At 37.5% G+C, this 21,962-nt stretch overlaps 1 protein-coding gene across 7 annotated transcripts in view; it reads right to left on the bottom strand.

The window, feature by feature from the left end:
- The window catches only part of TP63 (tumor protein p63), a 157,370-nt gene that overhangs the window by 65,344 nt on the left and 70,064 nt on the right, over window positions 1-21,962 (bottom strand). For 3 of the 7 annotated variants that reach the window (XR_008555553.1, XR_008555554.1, XM_008151587.3), the window contains exons 5-11: window positions 21,651-21,760; window positions 20,856-20,992; window positions 18,870-18,952; window positions 16,829-16,965; window positions 4,186-4,343; window positions 1,880-2,024; window positions 463-556 (exon numbers count right to left, since the gene is read on the bottom strand). Coding sequence is in view for 5 of the 7 variants with exons in the window: in XM_008151587.3 (XP_008149809.2) it covers window positions 463-556; window positions 1,880-2,024; window positions 4,186-4,343; window positions 16,829-16,965; window positions 18,870-18,952; window positions 20,856-20,992; window positions 21,651-21,760 (864 nt within the window). In the remaining 2 variants the exon portion in view is untranslated. Of the gene's footprint in view, window positions 1-462; window positions 557-1,879; window positions 2,025-4,185; window positions 4,344-9,551; window positions 10,960-16,828; window positions 16,966-18,869; window positions 18,953-20,855; window positions 20,993-21,650; window positions 21,761-21,962 lie in introns of those variants that run through there. The other 4 variants (XM_008151594.3, XM_054713829.1, XM_008151592.3 and 1 more) reach the window with 4 other exon arrangements.

Below are 21,962 nucleotides of genomic sequence, written 5' to 3'. Positions count from 1 at the left end.
ACCTCAGGTTCTATTCCTGATTCTGACATCAACTCATCATTGTAAATGACTATATTGTCATCTCTCCATGTTTTAAAGTGTGAGAATAATATCACATGCTTTCTCCTATCCTCCCTAGGATCTGATACCAATTAATGAGAACATCCAAAAAGTTCTCTAAATTTGGAAATTATTCATTTCTTGAAGGTGGGAATTAGATCTCTTCTTTCCCACTCTGTACATAGTATGCAATAGACAATTGACTGATCAGACAAGCTGAGGAAGATTGATTGCTAAGCTTCCATATGTGTAGGCTGTGATCTAGGAATCTTTTAATAAGTTATGGATTCCATTCAAATTGAGGGTTGGAAGGTATGACAAAAACAAATTTTACAACCAGGGGGATTGTCCTACAAGGTGGTTGTCACCAGAGGGAAAAAATGAAGAAATAAAACTCAAGAGAAAAGTCTAACAGTTACTTACATCCATGGAGTAATGCTCAATCTGATAGATGGTGGTCAGCCCCTGGGTCGTGAAATAGTCCAGACATGATGAACAGCCCAACCTTGCTAAGAAACTGCAGAGGGAGGAGGGAAGAGGAAGGAGGAAACAGAAAAAGAAAGTTCACCCCAACTGCATTGGCAGATAAAGAAAAACCCAACATTTTGCCCTGGGATGTCCTATAGAAGAGACTATGGGTAGATTAAGTGTATGTGGTCCTTGGATTTGAGTCTTGGGGATGATAAGTGAGTTGAATTTTAGGTCTATAAAATTAAAATCAACTATAAGTATTCCTGCAGAGCAGGAGTTTTCAAATGGTGATTGAATTGTAAGGGGCTCTATAATCGTGCCTTAGCAGCCATTGCAGGGGGTGAAAGGAAGGAGTCCAGCGGTCAGCTTCTCAGCCCTCTTGCCTCCTGGCTCTTCACTTCAAAAAGAGCATCTCTACTTTAATTGTTTTGTATTTGAGGGTTCTGGGAATGGTTCTGAGAATGGAACCTGTCCTTAGGATTGGTTCATGAGACTAAGATAAATTTATAGGCCACTATACTATGAAGCCATTAATGCTTTTTGATTTATGTTTTGGTGCTGGTCTCAGACTGATAATGCCACCAGTCTGTCACAGAACCAGATGCTGGGTGGGATAAGCTAGGCATTTTGCCATCCTTTTGACAGATGCTGCTAGTTTTATAGCACCAATCATAAAGAGCTCAATGCATTATTCCAGCAGCCAAACGAAAGAATTATTCTGCACATGAAGGAGATGATGGGTCCTGGGAGTGAGATTTCGGTGCCTATTCTTGCCACTGTGGGGAACAGATCTGTCAGGCTTCATGCACTTCTCTCTTCATGCTATCTGAACTCCTTTGCCTGGAGTGTTCCCATTTCCCGTATAGCAAAGCAGCAGAGACCATCAGGTTCTTGAAAGTCCCTGTCATTTTAGTTAACATGAAAACTCTTTTATGGAGATGCAACTTCAAAATAATCATCCCATGGTGGCTGAGAGCTATGAGGCCTAGAGAGCAAGAAAGGGAGCAGGATAGCAAGTTTACAGCCCTGTTGGGAACCCCAGCCCTGGGCACCAATTTGAAGGCCACAAGTGACAGTGTAAAAATGGGAGGGAGGAGATAGGGAGCAAGTGAAGATGGGGGAATAGGCATGATAAATTATATGCCTATAACCTCACATTTTCACTTTCCTCCATGTTGATTAGGGTGATGTTCCTTGATTAAACACTGCTGACCACTACGTAGATCAGAGATAATGGTAGCTGAACTTCAACCATAGGGCTGCTTTCTTTCTTTCCAACTGTGCTATTAACTTTGGACAGTGTCCACCCTCCACCACCCAAAGATGTTTAGGACAGGCCCCCATACTGTGGCACATACTGTCGACTCACCTGACAAGGCTGCAATCTGTGGGGTACGGAGGTGGGGGGGTGCAGTGGGAGGTGGATGGCATGGAGAGTGGGGGAGGGAGGGTCTGGGTGGGGCTGAGTCCATTCATGTCTCCAGCCACTGGCATGTGGGTGCCCATCATAGGAACTGAACAGAAGCAGGAGGAACAGAGAGGGTTACTGCCGTCATCACGTACCAGCATCCTAGTGGTCCATCTTGTCTGGTTTAATGTACCTAATCTACCAGGCTTCCTTTTTAGTCATATCTCTCACTTCATCCCCTCAAGTACCCTACATATCATCAATCAGTATAGTCACCAAACTAAAAACTAATTGCATGCCTCTTGACCTTTGTACAGTCTCTTAGGACAATCTCTTCCCACTTCTTTCTGTACTTCTAATGCTCTGTCCAATTGCTCATTGCTCCTGATGTTAATATTTCCCTTGTTGTATTTGCCTTCATGGGTTATATTTCTGTCTCCCTCATTAGTCTAATCTCCTCAGACATTGAGATTAAACCTGTACCCATTTAGATCCCCACAGATACTAGCACAGTGCATGGCACAGAGCAGATGCTCAGTAAACTTAAGTTAAGTGAGCAAATTAACAAATCTATGAGTGAGAGAATGAATATTTATTTTGGAGTAAGAAGATTTGTTGTAATATTTGTAGAAACCAAAAAACCTAATAAGAAGGAATGCAATTAAAAATTCTAGCTTTCTTATGGTCCATTTCAGGATTGTATTCATACATTTATTTTTTTTTTTTTTTACTAAACCATAAACTGTAAGCACTCATTATAAAGAATAGCTTAATATAAATAATATTTATGAAAAAAATTTTGTATTCAGATAAAAAAAGAGAAAAACAACATATATACAAAAAGATGAATGTAATTTACTTCTACTTTAATGAATAGTAGTGGGCCAAAGGGAAAAGACTTCTGCCACTAACTAGCCATCTAAAAAGCACAGGACTATCATGTCTCATCAGTTTCCCCTCTGACTTTCCTGATGACAGCAAAGGAAAATTGTGAAGTATAAATAAGAAAAAGTAGGCAAAGTCTGTTACATAAGTGTGAAGGTTCCTATCATTACTACTCTCTTGTCATCCAAAGAAAAACTTGAGGACTCTAAGATCTCATAAGAAAGAAAAACAAAAAAGTGAATGAGTACTTTTCATTTTATTTTCGAGGGGTCAGGTTGAGTCTTAGGTTGCATTTATCCCTAGTGAGAGAGCAGCCTGGCTCTAACGTCTTTGTTGCTATATCAGGCAATCACATCACACACATCTTCATCTCATTGAAGTCTGAATATGTGCCATCAGACCACCGAGAGTCCCAATTCTACTCTCCTTCACTTCATTAAGAAAACCCAGTCTCTTCAAGGAAAAACTGAAAAGACAAGCTTAAAAGTGTAGTAAAAATGATGAAGGATTTTGTAAGACAATTTGAGGCACTGTTTTATGAGGGCATTATAGGATACATGTACAGTATTCAGGCTTCTGCATCCCTGAAGATATTATATATCCTTCTGCATTTTCACCATCTTTTTTTTTTTCTTTCAAGTTTGGGTATCCACTTTGCTAGATTTAGTTCTAGTGGACAAGATAATTATATTTACACACAAAGCTATATAGCAATCATCCACTTGAAGGCCCAAATCTCACATTGTTTTTTACTTAGCTGTTATAAGGGATCTGTGTGTAAATCAGTGAAAGAGAAACTCTTTCCCTATGTCAGTCATTAATGATTGTGAATGGAATAGAGTAGACAAGTTGAGAAGGCCAAGATTTCAGGGCACAGAATCATAGAATGTGAAATGTGCAGAGCGATGATTTTATGAATGGAAAGCTGAGCATTAGAGCAGAGAGGTGTCCTTTCCATAGCTATATAGCCAATATTGCAATAGAGTCCAGACTATAATCTATTTCTCTAGATTTTAAGTCCACTGCACCACGCTACTTCCCACATGTTAGATGTATTTTCCTTTGACTATCTCAAAGAATGTAGAAAGTGAGTCTTCATCCATGTTGACAGGAGTAGACTGTCCTTTTCACAGAGATCCTTATCCCTACTAAACAAATAGCCTTCTTCATATCTACCAATGTACTTTGTAATGAAACACACACCTCAAAAGTGAGAATCTGTTTATGATGAGAAATTCAAGCCACTCAACTTGGAACTGTTCTGTCCCACTGTGCCTCTCACTTAGCTTAAAAGCAAGTCTTTCCTGCATCCTAGAGCAGAATCTTCCTCTAAAACTAGCCCTGTGAGTTCTTTAGCTGTGGCTAAAGGGAGATGCTCTTACTGTTAGCTCCCATGCCATCTGGAATGGTGGTGGGAGTGAGGGCGTTGCGCTGCTGAGGGTTGATAAGCTGGCTCACAGAAGGCAGCTTGTTCATGCTGTTCATTTTGTTCAGAGGTGGGGAGCTGTTACCGTATGAAGACTGAGACTGCATCGAGGTCCTAGGAACACAAACATTGGAATGATGGTGAGCATGGGACACTGAAGAGTGGGGACTGGTCATTTCCAACAAGTCTCAGATTAAATCATGGCCTTAAACTATACAGTTGCAAAATGATTCCTCCAGGATCAATGACAAGAAGTTACCTACATTTCTACCTGAGAACTTTCCTGACTAGGGAGGGATCACAATGCTATCATGAAATCATATTCTTTCTGAATGTGTAGAGTACAAAGTGAATATCTCCTTTGTGAGAGGGAGAACAAGTGTACCCTCCTTTGTTCCTTTACAATTTTTTCTATCCTTTTGCACTCTCCTGCCTGTCAACTAAAACAAGTTTGGAAATCAATAAGGAAAAAGAACTGAATGAAGACTCAAAGGCTTATGAAAGATATGAAGACACCAAGCTCAAATGGCAGTGGGAACATTTCATTTGTAGTTTCCTGGGCCATTGGGGATATGCAGAAGATAACTACACAACCAATCAAACAAGGCCTTTTAGCAGCAGACCCTGCTTCCATGCAGAAGCCTCAACATGGAAACATGCTTTGTCAGCCTAGATCAGTGATGGGCAACCTTTTGAACTTGGTGTGTCAAACTTCGCCAAAAAACTGAGCATAACTCGGGTAGTGTGTCACTTTGAGGAAAAAACTAACTCCAAGACTATAGTCGCTAATGTTTCATCCTCAGGAGCAGCAAATGTTTCATCATCGGCATGCGGCCGCGTGTCATCAGAAATGGCTACGCGTGTCAGTGCTGACATGCGTGTCATAGGTTCACCATCACTGGCCTAGATGTTCATGGACCATAAAATAACCATTTGGAATGCCAATAACTTCTGTATGCAGGAGAACCCTGGAGGCCAAACAAATGTTTTATTGACTTTCCACAAGTCTCCTGGTAGACAAAGAAAAAAAGTTTTCCATTCAGCATAACTTCAACTGGGAAATTTACTAGAATTGGTTTGCCATATTTTAATTTAATATACATTTGATATTACTGACACAACTGTCATTCCTGAATTTTTCTTTGAATATAGAACTAGTGATATCTACTAGAATCAGGGTAGGATACGAAGTTAAAAAAAATGAAAGTTTAAGTCTTCTTCGAGCATATATTAGGAAGCTGTATGTCTCTGAGCAAGCCTCTAAGCATCCCTGCCTTTGTTTCCTCACAGGAAAACAATATAAATGAAATACATATACACTTACTACTGGAATTAGATGTTAGAGGTAGGAGGACTAATAAGAGGAGGTTGCATCTTTGAGAAGCTCATGGAATAGTGGATATATGGTGATAATAATCCAACTTACCTTGTAGGGCTGTAGTGAGAACTGGAAAAGATAAGATGAAGAACTTTATAGACCATGTGGTATCAACAGTGAGTAATTATTGGATTATAGGATGAAGATTAGACTTTGAGCATGTTTCTAACCCTTGATGGGAAAAATTCCCTTTTCAGACTTTTCAACAAAATGTATTATTGTGTTACTGTTTGTCTCTTCCCTGCTGCAGTCACATTGATATTAGAGGAAAGATAAAGCATTTTTCTTTCAGTTTTATTTGAATATATACATGTGTATGTATGTGTGTACTATATATAAAATCAAATTTTGAAGGTTCTGTAAATAAACCCAGTTTTCAAATAAACATGGTATAATAATGTTTGAAAACATAATAAAAAGTGGTTCTAGTACTGGAGTGCTACAATAGGACACTTGGTCTTTGAAGCTGCCACACTGCTCTCCATAATTACACAAAACAGGAATGGCCCCATTCCATAGCACTAAGGAGCCACAGCTTGGGGAATTCAAACAATATGCTATATACACATTTGCATATATATGAATGACAATTATTATACAATTAACAATTCAGCTCCACATTACCATCACTGCCTTTAAGGTAGGAGAACATTGATTTTTTCTCTATAGCCCTTCTCAAGAACATAGATAGATCCATGTTGTATAAATAGGTGTTTATATAATAAGCTCTCCCAATTGTAAGATACTTCAGGTTACCAAGCTCTCCTTTATCCATTTTCTGAAATATTCTCATCTCTCTGTAGAGGAGGACATGGTATGGCAGGGTAGGAATGGGCAGGGTAGGAATGGATAAATATAAATCTCTAAGAAAAAATGTACATAGTTATAAATTGTCCAATGATGAGTAGAGAAATCTCCTGGCTCCTAGTCCAAGAGCTTTTTGTTTGTTTGTTTGTTTGTTTGTTTGTTTATTCTATGGCACCTTCCCAGAAATAAGATAGTGGTGTGCAATAAGTCACAGAATCAAGAAATTGGTGAAGTCATAAGAGAAATGTGGGAAACTGAGAGAGCACAGGGAACAAGAGATATAGTAAAGGGTGCCCCCCAGCTATCATCAAATTGACTCCACCTGGTGTAAGAGTCAGCACATTTGGAGATACTTAGGAACATCTGTAAGTCCATATCCAAGTACTGGAAAACATGGGCAAAGTGGCCAAGAGATGTTTTTCCAGATGCTTCTTCCTCTAGCTTTGCCTACTACCAATTTCCCAAGATGCCTGTTTGCTAGACTCCACAGGCAGGCTGGTCCTGTGTGACCTAAAAAGACCTCTAGTTATCTCTCCCATTCCCCCAAATCAGTAAAATGTACAATAAGAGCTGATGGAAGCAATACTTGACCATTAATGTCCACCATTAGGAAAATAAAAATATATTTAAAAGCTTTGCATTTTCCCTGGAACCTCAGTTACAGTAAATGGCTTCTTCCAAATCCCATTACAGTTCTCTTTTTCCCTTTGTGGTCTTTGTTTTTGACCATTTTATTAATTCATTTGTTATAAACTGCCTAAACTATGTTTGAGGAAGGTTGGTCAGAAACCATAGGTGAACGTCACCCTCTAGATCTGACACAAATTAATTGACTTTATTTTACAAGTCTGTTGAGTCTCATTTTCTTAATCTGTAGAAAAGCTATTATATTCATTTTAGAAGAGTTGCTGTGAAGATTACATTATATATGAGCCCTGGACATTGTCCTATAATTTGTAGGTGTGCAAGATACATTGGTTACTTTTACTCTTCCTCTCAAGCTCCAAATGTTTAATACTCTAGTTTTTGGTTAAGGAGATAAGAGGTATAAGTTTAAGATTTAATAGGAGTAAGTGAAAGGATTCTTAATTGAGCAAATCTAGAAATTAGAGTGAGTGGATGAATGGAAGTAAGGGAGTCTGAAAAGCTCAGAAATTCTGAATGCCTCTCCCTTAATGCAGAAGTGAGTATTAAATCCACAAGGCAAAAAGTCAGGATAATCTGTTTAATATTAACCTTTTGCACTTGGATGTCAAGTGTGACTCAACACGGTTAGCATTAGAATAAAGGAATTGAGAAAAAAGCAAGCGAGTGCAATGGGTTAAGTTTGCAATGTCTGACATACAAAGAATATTCTGATAATCTCTATGTGCTGTGGAAAGCAAATAAGTCTGAATAAATTTATGTTGGATTTAAAGCCCTTGAATAACAAACTTTCTTAAAAATTTCTTTCTTTACAAATATAATGTCACAACCCTTGAGTAGACAATCCCAAAGATTGATGTGAATCTGAAGAGATAAAAAAAAAAATACTGAAGGATAACAGGACCTGTGGCATTATGGTTTTCTTACCCCTCCCCAACATGAAATCAAAACAAAACAAAGCAAAAAAAAAAGAAAAAGTACGAATATAACTCTTTTCAGAAAAATAACAAGGTGTAAGCCTCAGGCTTTTTCCCCAGAGGCATACTAGATTTTTCTAGGAATCCAATATAACAGCAATATAAGAATGCATGTTTCATGTATTTCTATATTTCTAGTGTTGTGGCGAAATCCTGGTAAAGTCAAGTCCCGGTTCTTAATTCTAACAACTTGGGCTTCTGTAAACATTGTTAGTAAAATTCCGTATCTCAGAGTGACATTTAGATCATCCAGGATTAGAAAACATGTTTCCTGATTCCAAGTCTAGTGACTATCTAGGTGGTTGAGAGTCAGAATTCTTTGGAAGGCACAAATTCGTCATCTCCACCACCATACTGGAGATGCCTAGAATTCCACCAAAAGATTTTGCCTCAAATCTTCCATTGACAATTAAAAAGCAACTTGTTAGTATAATCTGGTGATACCTCAGAATAAACCTATTTTACCAAACCTATTTCTGGAGTACAAATCTGAGAGGGGGCAGGGGTATTGAGAAGTAGAGAAAAACACCCCTGGTATGAGGAAGGTCATAGAAAGCAAGACATGAACCATCAGGAAAGAATTGTTTCTCCTCTAAATTTTTCCCAGTACTGCTCTGCTTGTAACCTTTCTCTCTAGCTAGGTAATCTTCTAAATACAAAGGGTAGCATTTAATCTCTAGACAGATCAACCAAAATTGTAAAATATTTTCCATCAGTTCAAATATGTGCATTTATATACAGGTAACTATAAACACATCAAAAACTTACATAAAAATAGAGTGAAAGAAAAAGGCTTCAGAAGAAAAAATAAATATTAAATAACTAAACATATTAATTAATCCTTAATGGGATTTGTAAATCAAAATTATTAGATTAAAAACACTTTATAGATGTAACAAGATCACCGGATTTTACTAATATACTTGTATCTCAAACATAAATGTTTTTTCTTAAGTATTTTTTAACTACTAAATTAATTATTTTTATTTAGAACAATTATTTTTGAAGCTTTTAAAAATAAACATTCAAAGATGGGGATATATTGTTATTTCTTTAAAAAAAAGCATTGGACAATAACCTCAACTAAAAGTTCTGAATGAATATTTACTAATGCCTCTGTCACAGAAGTCAAATTATTTACTAATTTTGGATTTGACTTAAATTCCTTTTAGTAAATTTAGCAACTTAATATGTAACTCAAGGCTTGTTCAGAGATGTGAACAAATGATACTGTAGTGCATGATTCCTTATGATGAAATTAAATATGCAGTGCTAAGGTATATCTTCAAGTTAGTGTTGGCATTGCAATTTATTTTTAGGATTGATAACCTAGAATATCTTAAATAAAAACAGGAAATACTGACAGTGTAAGAAGAACCAAAGTAACTCTCCTATTATTCTTTTTATTTAGACTTACACATGGTAGTACTTCAAGCACTTAAATAAAAATAAAAATATTTATAAGGAATTTTTTAAAAAGCAAGAGAGACAGAAAAGAAAAAAGAAACTGCAAGGTAAACCAAGATGCAAAAGTTTATTGAAAATTAAAATCACACATCCATAAAGCAACAGCCTCAATAACAAGAAATCTCTTTTGTGGTGACACAGAATTAAGAGCTGGTGATCTGGTGTGGGGAGATGAGGAAGAAAGAAGCTTCCTAAAGTCTTAATACTATTTTTTTTAAATGTTTTTAAACTGGAAAGAAATAGATTCTCTAAACTCTTTGAACAACAACAACAAAAAAATTTAAAAAAAGGAAGCCATCATCTCTATCTTTAATTTTTTAGGCTAAGAGTGTTGGTTTCAAATGCATCCGCTTGAACATCACATAAACAAAACATAAGGCTCCTGGACAATGGAGTTTGAGCAGTGTCAGCAATATGGGTAGTGTTATAGTAGGATAGAGGGATAGGAATGCCAATCAAACATAATAATCATAGTTTTGGTGAAAGCACTTTGAACTCCATTTTGGGCATTAAAGAATAATATATAACTGCCTAGAGCAATATTACTGGGGCAGTTTTACCCTTCTCTTAAAATAACAGAATAGGTTTACCTGCCTTGGTGTCTAAACAACAGTTTCTTGAGGGTAAGCCTCCAGGGTTCCCATGAGTAAGGAAGACTATCATAGGTACTGGCATATGGTAGCAAGGGTGGGATCTGACACAGCATTAATGAACTTCCACCTATATACGAGGGGAGGATACTAATAATGCAAGTTCTCAAAAAGAATGAAAGAACATCCCCCACACTGGCTATGTATGGTAATTATCACCTCACTGCCCAGCAGTACACTTTACACCTTAGTTTACTATTTGCAATATTACTGCATGACCAGCATTAAAAGGGCCTCAAGGAGTCTCTCAGTCACATACAAGTTACTTATGCACAGACAATAACAACGTTTTTCTCCTTTTCTTAAAAAGACATCTTAAGTTTGAGACCTGCTCAAAAGCTTCTTTATGAGTTTTAGAAATACAACAGAAGGTAACAGAAAAGGGTTCAATAAACATCTTAATGCCCTTTCCCAACCTGAGCTCCTCCCTCCCAAGAAACAACACAAAAGCTCACAAACACATGTGTTCCTGACTGATCAACGCTAGATCTAAGGATACAGAATCTGCAGAAAATGTCCTTTCTTGTAAAGTTTTGAGTCCCTTCAAAGATTTTCTCACTAGTGGCTGTGTGCCTTTGAACAGTTGTGTCTCTGAGCCAGTGTCTCCAAGTCCTGCTTACAAGGGCTGGATACACACACAAACACACACAGAAACACAACAAACAGACACTCAAAATACACAGAAGGGGCTCTAAGGGTACACTGATCGGTTTTGGGGGTTGGAATGTCTAAAGAAGACGTCAGATTGTTTTGGAGTTTCTTTCCGGGGCTCCACAAGCTCATTCCTGAAGCAGGCTGAAAGGAGACTGCAGAGAGGAACCAGAGAAAACAAAAGATGAAAGCTTAGGACTTCATATATTCAAATCAACTGAATACAGAAACACATCCTCCTACATTCATGATCATAGTATAGATAGAACAGAATGCCTGTAAAGCTCTTTTTTCACCTTCCTCTTTACTCACTTTTAAAATTACTCAGAGATGATTTCTCAAGATTTTTATGAAGAAGAAATTAGATAACGTGGTAGTAATTAACCAGAAGGATCTAAATCATCTATAACGTTTTTTAAAAAATTGCATTTTCCTGGGTCCCTTCTGAGACCAGGCTGGACCCAGGCATATATATTTTTAACAAACTCCACAAGTGATTCAGGTGAGAACTACTGAGATCAGGGAGGTCAAGGTGCTTAACACAGTGCTTGGCATATTGCACTTGATTAATTGAAAAAGGGAATTAAGAGACAAAAATTAATCTTTTGAAAAATGTCATCTACCCAATTAAGATACCTCATTACTGTTCCCATCTAGCCGAACTATGAAGTATGAAGAAATATGATCTTATCAGTCTGGGGGCTGCGTCATCATGCATTTGTAAAGGCTTCTTAATGAGCATTTATTTGTATGTGCCCAGATTGAGATGGATAAATATCTTAATCCTCCAGTCACAAACTTGGCCTATAAATGCACATGTCAAATATATGAAAGCAACTTTTGCATAATTAAGTCATCAATTATGCCATAAAGATGCCAGGAACAAATCCCTTTATTTTGCTAAAAATTGTGCAATCCATGGCCTATTTGGAAATAGTTTCCCAACTGGCTTTTAAGTCATATTTGGTTACTCCTTGCAAAGGAACAAAGGCTTTTTTACTTGGTTAGGTCTAGGATTCAGTAAAGCCATCTCACCAGCAGAACAGGGATCATCATAAAAAATATGCCAGAACAACAATGAGTAAGGAAGTAATATACTGCCAACTAAAGAAGTATAGCTTTGACTGTTTGCCTGTATCTTACATTTGGGGCTTCTCATGGAGCAAGGCTTAAATGAGACAACATGCAGAAATCATATTTTAGCTATAATAAGAGTGAGTGGACCACAGAGGTTCAGACTTTGAGACCTAGAATTGAGATAATTTCTGTGGTGAGATGTGAGAGCTTAGAAAAGTGATCTAATAGATCTGAATTTAATTAATCTGAGGTGTTTTTCTTCATTACCAATTCAGAGCTAATGAATCTCTGCTCTAGCAACTTCCTAACATAGCGGCAAAGTTTAAAAAGGAAAACTGTGTTAACTGTAAAAAACAAGTGCAGTTCTATGACCTACAAGGTTGAACCACATGGAATTACCAATATTCATCTGTTTTTTAATCTAAGAAACTGGCAATTTCAAACAAATATTCTGGAAATTTGGATGATTTCTAAATCAAACTTAGAAATATGATATTTATCACATCTAGCATTGAGATTTGTATCCTCTACTCTCTCCTACATTGATGATCCTGAAAATATTGCTTGCTTCATCCTCAGGTATGTGAATCTGAGAAACATTATTAAAGAAAATCAGAGCCAAATGAGCTCTAAGTGATAGGATTTTAAACTGAAACCACAAGGATAAGTTCCAAATGACTGATACAGAGACAGAAAAATAGAAATAGATGCTTGCTTTTGTCTTTTTATTACAATTTTCTTAACTAATGAAGCAGACCAGATAATTGCAGAAAAATGTATCTTTCAAATATGATTCTCATCTTAACTTTATTATGATCTGGCCATAAAATCATAGGTATAGTTCTTTGGGCCTAAGTTTCCCAAGCTGCGATATGAAGGTATTAGAACTATGGTCTTGAAGATCATGCTCTGCTCTAATATTCTCTGACTTGTACCTAATGAGCTACAATCATCAAGTGATCATAAAGGAAACGAATACACTAAGTGCTCCTCAGGAGATTTCATATTTCTATTAAAATGAGTTCATTCTGTAGAAACTCAAAAATAATATTCCCTGGTAAATAAAGAGTTAGGCTAAGTAAAATTTTAACAGTGATGTTGGCCTGATATCAGAATGGAAGCCAAAGAGAATAAACTACAGGAAAAAAAAAAGGAAAAAAAATAGTATTGGTCTAAAATACACACACAAAAAGATTGCTATAAATGTCTTAAGTGGTTTCTGAAGAGCAAACCTAAGAGTTAATCTCCCTTGAAAATATAAAGTTAAGGCACCTCGTTCAAAAATTTGTCCTCCCATAGATTCTGGCATCTATAAACATAACCCCATGTTTATTTCAATGTGAGCAAATCAACCAAAATTATATTTATTTATAAATGGTAAAAAACCTACTTATACCTGTAACAATTTGATTCACAAAATCTCAGTGTAAATTTATCCTTCATAAAGCCTATGATCATGAAGGTAATTGGGAAGGAATTTTTGAAAAAGGGAAACCATGTACAAATGAAAATCAAGCAGAGAGAAAACACATAGTGAGCATCTAATAGAAATAATTAAATTTAAAATGTGTTATTGCCAACTTGTAGAAAGTATATTTCCTTCCCACTAATTTTTTCTCTACTATAAAGGAAAGCACAAAATTGATTCCTTACCAGGATAAAGTTGGTATTATGTTTTTGGAAAGAAAATCACAGGCTATTGAAGGCATTTCCAAGCTGATTTGTTATTTTCAAATGATTGCCAGAGAAATAGATTTCCATTTTTCTTTGTCTAGTTATTCATGCTCTTTCTGGCAGATTTGCATGAAAACAAAAGAGCTGAAAAAAACTCAGCCGAAGAGTACAGCAATTGGAGAATTTATATAGATGCATATCAATCATTGGAAAGCCATATATATATATATATATATATATATATATATATATATATATTGTATAATGCAACTTAGACAAAATTAGACCAAATGTCTATATTTTGCAAAGATTTCATTTTGCAGTTTGTTAGATTTTCATGCACAAGTTATCACATCTAAAGTTAGCTCTTACAAGATTGAGAGATAACAACATGCAATGATACTGTAAATGGACACCCCTGGTAATTATGAGTCTACTTGTTCTCACTATGTATCTGTGGCCACACATGCAAAAAGTGACTATGTGTCTCTAAAATCTTTTGGGCTTTTAAAATAATACTTTAAGATATATTTTTTTCTTTGATGAAATAGATTGTTTTTTGAAATAGAAATTGGGAAATAATTTCCCTTTAAACCAATGCTAGCCAGTCAGACAATAAGCATGGGATAACTGATCATATGGGGGATACCAGGCAATGTATTATCATATACAAACACAAATAGCAACTATCCTGGACTGACCGAGGTAGATCCTCCTGGCTTATTAAGTCTCTAAAACTATTATACCAAATGATTCCCCTTATTGTATGATCTAGAGAAGCTGTTTAAAATTGTTCTGATTTACATGATGCTGAGAATAAATATCCAGAGCTTTCTTAAAATTCAAAAGGTGTTCTGGTTATGAATTTATCACAAAATTATAAAGCTATGAGAAGGCAGAAACTCCATCTTTCTCATGTCCATTCTTAATGCTTTCATGCAACAGATCTTCGCTGATAGTTTGCTACGTGAATCAAGTCAACTATTTCAGTCTTAGCTGATAATGGGGTTGCATCATTTTGAGTCTGGATGGGTGTGCCTAACCTTCTGGGACAAAAGAAATCTCTGATAAAGGCTGTAGTTTTGTTAGATACTGAAATGTTACCTTAAAAGTCACTTTAAAATTTCATAAAACCTTTTAATACCTCTCTACTTTAGAATACACATTTAGCTTTAAAATATTCCTATTAAAAACTCTGAGCCTCAAGAAGGAAGAGGCACTCACTTACCTAGAACAAGTCCTGCAAAACACAGTGAATGGGCCAAATCTGGTCCATAGGTAAAGAATGTTTTTTACATTTTTAAAAGGTGGAAAAATTCAAAGAAGAAGAATATTTAATGATGTGAAAATTACATGAATTTCAAGTTTCAGTGGCCCTAAAGGAAAGTTTTATTGTAACAAATTCTCACTTGTTCCATATTGGCTGTTGTGGCTTCTATACTACAAGGACAGAACTGGGTAGCTGCAGGAGACCATATGGACCAGAGAACCTACAGTATTTACTATTGGTGCATTATAGAAAAGAAATTGCCAACTCTGAGCTAGATGGTCAGATCTCTTAAATCACACCATTTAATAGGTATCAATTTGGCCTGACAATTCTCTTCCTGTTAACTAGAGAAAAGAGAATCATGGAGCAACTGGGTCAGCGTGATATGCTACTGTGTCATTCTGGATATTTTCACTGAGCTAAACATATCCAGAGTGAACTGGAGGTGATTTGGGAGAGTTTCTTAATACCATGATATGACATGGGGAAGGCTCTTATTCCCTCTAGGTTTGTAAGGGATGTTACAGGTCTGTTTCTTTCATCCCTATTGAATGATTTTATAAAAACTTGCATATATTAACATATATCCTAAAGAATCTATTGGATTGGTGATGGGAATTTTGTCTGCAACTTTGTATTCTAATTCTCCTTTGGAATACTCCATGTCCTCAAGAAACCCCGTGATTAGCCTTTCCACTCAGCCTTATTTAAAACCTTGGAATTATGATTCGCAAAACTCTCAAGCTACAAGTAAATGGTGAACTCCTTCCAAGCAAAAAGGTTCTTAAACATTCAAGAGCCTGAAGTCCTTTAAAGAAAGAGCACATCTTTCTATACTTCCACTGCCAACCCCAGGCCCCACAGCCAACAAGGCTTAGAGGATGCCTCCTGCCTATGAGAGAAGCAGTCCAACATCCTTAACTGCAATTATGTTGATTAAAAAGAATAACAAACCCTTCTGATTCTACTTTCCATGGCTATCTCTCTATAGTTAGCTAATAATATATCAGAAAAAAATATTATATATTGTTCATGTACTTTTCTACTATAGAAGATAATATTTGCCTTTGGCAAGATTATTTTGGCTCCATTTCTTTTTGCCTGAAGAGTAGAGTCAAATGTTTGAATTACTCAAATGGGCAAAAATGTATACATTTTACATATATCTACAGAAATTCCGGCAATACTTCCAGTACAGATACGTGATTATTCTTAACCATAGAGGGCTAAGTATAAGCAAAGTCCTGATTCACCAACTTCCCTTCCTTTTATAAGAGCTGTTCTATTCTTGTTAGTCATAAAACAATTATCATCATCAAAGATCCAAGAGTCAAGGTAAAAGTTAATATATATATTATATGTATATATGGATCCAAAATCTGGCCAATTTATGCAAAAATATATTGCTGGAAGGTAACCTAGAACAGGGACACTAAAACATGGCAATGCAGTGCGACTTTGTTCTTCTGCATGCAGATATTTCCCCAAGGAACATGCACTGGGTTTCAGAGTTCTTCCCAACACAGCACTCAAGGAAGCCACTTACGGTAAAACCTATGTGCTATCCTTACTCTATGATGGTTTTCCCAAATGTGGGTGCATCCCAGGAGAGGTACAAGATAACTCATTGGGGTGAGGGAAGACTACATGTTTTTAAATATACACATTATTGCTCGAATTTTGTGCATAGTCAAAATTCTTATATTGACAGATGTGTTTGGATAGGGATAGAGAGAAGAGAACTAACTCTGTTAGTATGAGTCTCTTTGTAATTCAATTGAAATAATTTGAATTCAATTTCAGAATATAGGTGGAACTTCTCAAAGGGAAGGTTATAATAAGAAGTATTAGAAGGTTGCTGAAACTAGTACCCGACACTTGCTCATTTGATCCTACCATGTCCTGCTGTCTCACAACCTCATCTTCTATATCGCCCACTGATCACGTTAATGTGATAGTCACTCTCATTAATGCCTTCTAAAATGACACATGGACACACTCACTGTTTTTGAAGTAAATGCTGGTGCTGCTGCTGCTGCTGCTGCCTGTATGTTTCAATTGTGTGCTGGGGAAGGTACTGCATGAGTTCCAGGGATTCCTTGATTTTCAGCAGCATTTCATATGTCTCACGGCCCCTCACCTAGGTGAACAAGAAGAAGGAGAAAAGGGAAAATGAAGAACTCTAGAACCACTGGGACTGTCAATCCCCATTTTGCATGGAGTCTATGTTGATGATTTCTCCTACTTGCAAACATTTATAACATGAAAATCAATACTCCTCAGCAATTAGTGGTTAATTGCAGCCATAAGCAGAGTGACAAAAACTTTAATTGCCCATGCATGTTCCAGCTGCCTCTTGGTTTCAGTGCTCATGCTGTGAACAACTGTCCTTTCTGTGGTCTATTTAGTGCCACACTTTTCCACATTTTTTTTTTTTTTTGTGTGTGTGTGTGTGGTGAATTATCTGTTTAAAGAAGTCCCTGAGTATAGTGCTAAAGTACTGTCTAGTGCTTCGAGTACTAGTATAAGAAGGCTGTAATGTCAAAATACAGGTTCGATAAGTTTTGTTTCGGCATGATTATAGTGATATTGTCTGTGAATTCAATGTTAATGAGTCAACAGTATGTATTAAATAAGGTACCTTTAAACAGAAACATGCAAAAAACAGGGTTACATATTGATCAGTTGCTAAAAGTGCTGTGACCAGAGGCTCACGGAAACCTGACCCTGTATTTCCCCTGAGAGCAACGGTTCCTTCACAACTGAAATTTAATTTAAAAAGAGCTTTTCAAGTGATTTCTATGTCAGCATCTAAAAACAGACTAGGTTTTTTGGTTTACAGTTGACCGTTGAACAACATGGGTTTGAACTGTGTGAGTCATCTACTTATACACAGATTTTTTTTTTCAATAAATATACAGTCAGTCCTCTATATCCCTGATTTCATATCCATGGGTTCAACCAACCTCTAATGGAAAGGAATATTTTTCACCTGTGGTTGGGAAACCCTGGATGTGGAAGGCAGATTCTATGCATTGCCATTTTACATAAGAGACTTGAGAATCTGTGGATTTTGGTATCCTCAGTTGAGAGGAGGGATGACTATATTTAGTATATCAGGATAATGTTTAACTTAAAGTTCACACATCAGATTCTATATGTAGCCTGAGAAACACGACACAGACTCTTAGCTAACTACTGTCTGATTGTTCTACCAGTAAGAAGTCGATTTCCCTGATGGTCAGGGCCCAAAGAAGGTAGGGAACAGGTATGGCACACCCAAACCTGTTGAGTTGCTTTTACTTCCACCCCAGGGTGGCAGCTCCCAGTCAAACCTGGCCTTGTTTACCTTTGTCTCATGTCCCTTTAGATGGCATCAAGGGCTATCCTGGTTACCAAAACTTTGCTGCCAGTCTAGCTGGCAAAGACCTAAGGGAATAAGATTTCAACAAAAGGCAACCATAGACTAAAACAGGGCACCTTAGGCATATTGAGAGGACTAATGGTTACTTGTAGGGATGAACAATGCTCTTAGATAGTGATTGGACCGAGTCTTCTGGCCATTCACAAATAACTGAGGATTCTGCCTTGCTTGGCTTTCTTTATAGTACTCCCTAAAAGAAATCACAGTCAATTCTCTATGAATGTTGCCTGATAGATTTTGTGAACTCCTTCTGATGAAATTTTAGTGCTAAATTGGTTCAGTCATGCTGTCTAGGATAATCTTGTCATCTATAATAATAAAAGGGTAATATGCTAATTTGACCAGATGTCCTTCCGGAGGTCATTCCGGACAAAGCCAGGGCTGGAGGGAAGCCTGGGTCCCGGGATGCCTGCTGGCAGCCAGAACAAATCCCAGGTCTTGGGTACCTGCGGGCGGCCAGAGGGAAATTATATATATAATTTCTTTGTTTTATCTCACTTGTCCCCATTACCCCTTTCTCATTGTGACAGATAATCAGAATATCTGCACAACATGCAAAAGCATATTCAAAGAAGGTGAAAATGAAGTAATCATGAATACCCAAGGGAGACTAGACTCACTGGTAGGTATAACAGTTCATCATCAGGGGATCTTCGTTTCTTGATGGATGTCATCTGGATGCCATGTGTGTTCTGACGAAAAGCTAGTGAAAAAGAAAAGCAAGCTTCATCCTGGGAACATTTCTGAAGCAATAACACATTTACTAAACAGACAATAGCACCAGCAACACGTGTGAGATTAGAGTTTCTAGTTCTAAACATCCACTTAATTGTGATGATTGTTTTTGCATTAAGTGCAAACCTAACAATAATGAGGTGGGGCTAAGTAAGGCAGAACAAGAGAAAGGCAGGGTTTTGGGAAGCTGGGAAATGACCTGTGGCTTAAGTAGTGCTGCAGGAATCCCTGTCTTACTGGTCTGTGTCTGAATAGCTCTTAAAGAAAGGAAGATAAATTGGTTTTGTGTTTTATTTATCAGGTCATTGATCTTCCAAGGTGGTAAATGAATATTGTAGAGTTTGTCTTGCCAATGTCTACAGCCTGTGTGCTCAGCCCTCCCATGTTCATACATACATCACATAACTTCCAACGAGCAGTCTCATTTTCCAGGACCTCAGTTTTCTCTTAAGTAAAATGAGTGAATTATGCTCACAAATCCCTCTGGTTTCCAAAATTAGAAACTACATTCAGGATTCAGGGTATAGAGATGATCTTTCTACCAAAGTTCACATAATTCATTCTTACTGATATTCATTAATTTGTAGGCAATTGAGGTGCTCAGGAAAGAATTTAGGAACTAGGCCACCAGGCAGACTGAAGAGCAAAATTAAGGTAGAAATAGAATTCTATTTATATTATTTAATTAAGGTGGAAATAGAATTCTATTTATATTATTTATATTATATTAATATATTTAAAAATAATTTATATATAATTTATATCATTCATATATATAGCCTTGTGAGGAATAATCAGAGAGAGGAAGAGCCTAGCAGGAAGGGCAAATCATACTGAACAGTTAGATATTGATGGTGACTAGCTGTTATAACATGCTGTGATTCTCCTGTAAAATACAGTGTACTTTCTGTTTCTTTTGGGCACTAATTAGTAATAAAATTAAAACAGTGTCACATGAAATAAGTTACAGTGTGGTATACTTTAAAATACTTGTTGTGGTGATATCAGACTTATGCGAGACACCTTCTAGAATCAAATCTCACAAGTTAGAGGCACTTGTGGATCTGTGGTTTTCACCCTTGGGTAGCTGGAGGGCTACGCCTCTGTGGGGTGTACCTTAGGGGTGGTTGCGAGTAGAGCACGGGGCCCCAGACCACCCCCAGCTCCTGTTTCTTTCAACTAGATCCCCTCTACTACCATCTATTTTTCATTGTGGGTTTCATTTATGAAACAGATATTTCTGCTTAATAAAACAATTGAACCAAATCATTAGCCTCACTACTGATAAGGTGATTGAGGCCTCAATTTGAAGACTCCATAAAAAACAGACTGTATCTTCTCCAGATGGTGCTTTACAAAGTGTGTTCTGAATCTCACTGTCCCCATAGACTCATGAGGTTGGCAGATGTATTTTCAGCCCTCATGCTCAATAACAGAAAAATTGGTAGCCAGAAAGACACCAATAGGCTAAAATACAGATTCTCAAACTTCAGCGAGCATTAGAGTCATCTAGAGCTCTTACTAAAACACAGATTGCTGGGCCTCCCTCCCAGAGTGTCTGACTCAGCAAGTCTGGGAACTAAAAACTTGTGTTTCTCCCCAGTTTCCAGATGATGCTGATGTTACTGGTCTGGGAGCCACATTTGGGGATTGCTGGACTAAGGAATCCTCATAGTGACTACTTGTTTTTTCAAGTTGGAGTGCACACCTCGAGTCCATTTGAATACCTCCATCCACTGGCGCTGGGGCCTCCAGTCACTTTTGCCCCTGGAGACCTTTGGTCCTATTATACTGCTTCTCAACTCTCAGCCCCAGCTCCTCTATCTGGATAAGACTTTACCCTCCTCCATTTGGCCACTACAGCTACTTACGGCGCTTCGTACCATCACCGTTCTTTGTGCTGTCCGAGACCTGCTGCTTTCTGATGCTGTCTTCATCAGCCTTCCTGTCTCTCCCAGGGCAAGCACAGATCCGGGCCTCAAAGCAACGTCGGCCCAGGACTTGCCCACTAGGAATCAGAGAAGAGAGGAGGAAAGGGGTCAAAGTGAAAGAACTGTAAAAGTTCCCTAGAGTTCTCCCATTTCTACTGCTGGTCATCACCAGTGCACCACTACCACCACCTGCCAGTCATGGCTGCTCAGAGGGTGCACCCCAAAGCACTTGGCAGAACACAAAAGTGCTTACATGCCACCAGCGATATTAGTAAACAACATTCCATTTGCTCTGCAAAGAACCTCCAAGCCATTAGCTGAACAGCTGTATTTAGCTACATATTTTGAAGGAAGCTTGAATTAAGCCCGTGGATGTCTCTGGATAAAATTCCCCGAGGCAGCCCAGACTTACTCAAAGAAATTGTTAAATGCCTCGGGGGCCACATGAAAACAAACACTGTCTAATCAGAAACCATTCCAGCTAAATGTCAAGAATTCAGATATGAAGCGACTTGCATGCCTTCCCTCTTCCCCTCTGTGTTTACCCACCCTGCTTTGTCTCCACTTTCTTAGATCTTTTATGTAAGTATTTGCAGCAAGGATTTAAAGCACAAAGGATAAAATCAGGGGTGGCGCTCTGCTGTACATGCACAAGTAATGATAAAGCAAACACAGTTTCACTTTGCCCTCTGCCCATGGTTTCTGCAGGATGGCAATTCTGCATATGCCACTTACTCTCTGGTTTCCAGAGTAACAATGATTAAAATTGGACGGCGGTTCATCCCTCCAACACAACTGCTGTTACACATGAAATTGTACAAGACTGTCGTGAATTCAGTGCCAACCTGAACACAGGGGAAAAAGAGTCCATTAATAATTTGATCAAATGTTCATCCTTTTCATCTCTTCCCTCTATTTAAACAACTTCATTTCTGATGAGGTGATGATGCTTTTCTTTTTCTAGGAATAAAACCCACTGTCCTTCCTCTTTGGCTTGCCTCTTGGTAAGCTGAAAGCTAATGTTTGCAACATTGGACACTACATGAG

This window comes from Eptesicus fuscus, chromosome 3 (assembly GCF_027574615.1).
Source record: "Eptesicus fuscus isolate TK198812 chromosome 3, DD_ASM_mEF_20220401, whole genome shotgun sequence".
NCBI lineage: Eukaryota > Metazoa > Chordata > Mammalia > Chiroptera > Vespertilionidae > Eptesicus > Eptesicus fuscus.
This window is presented reverse-complemented; position numbering and strand designations above follow the sequence as displayed.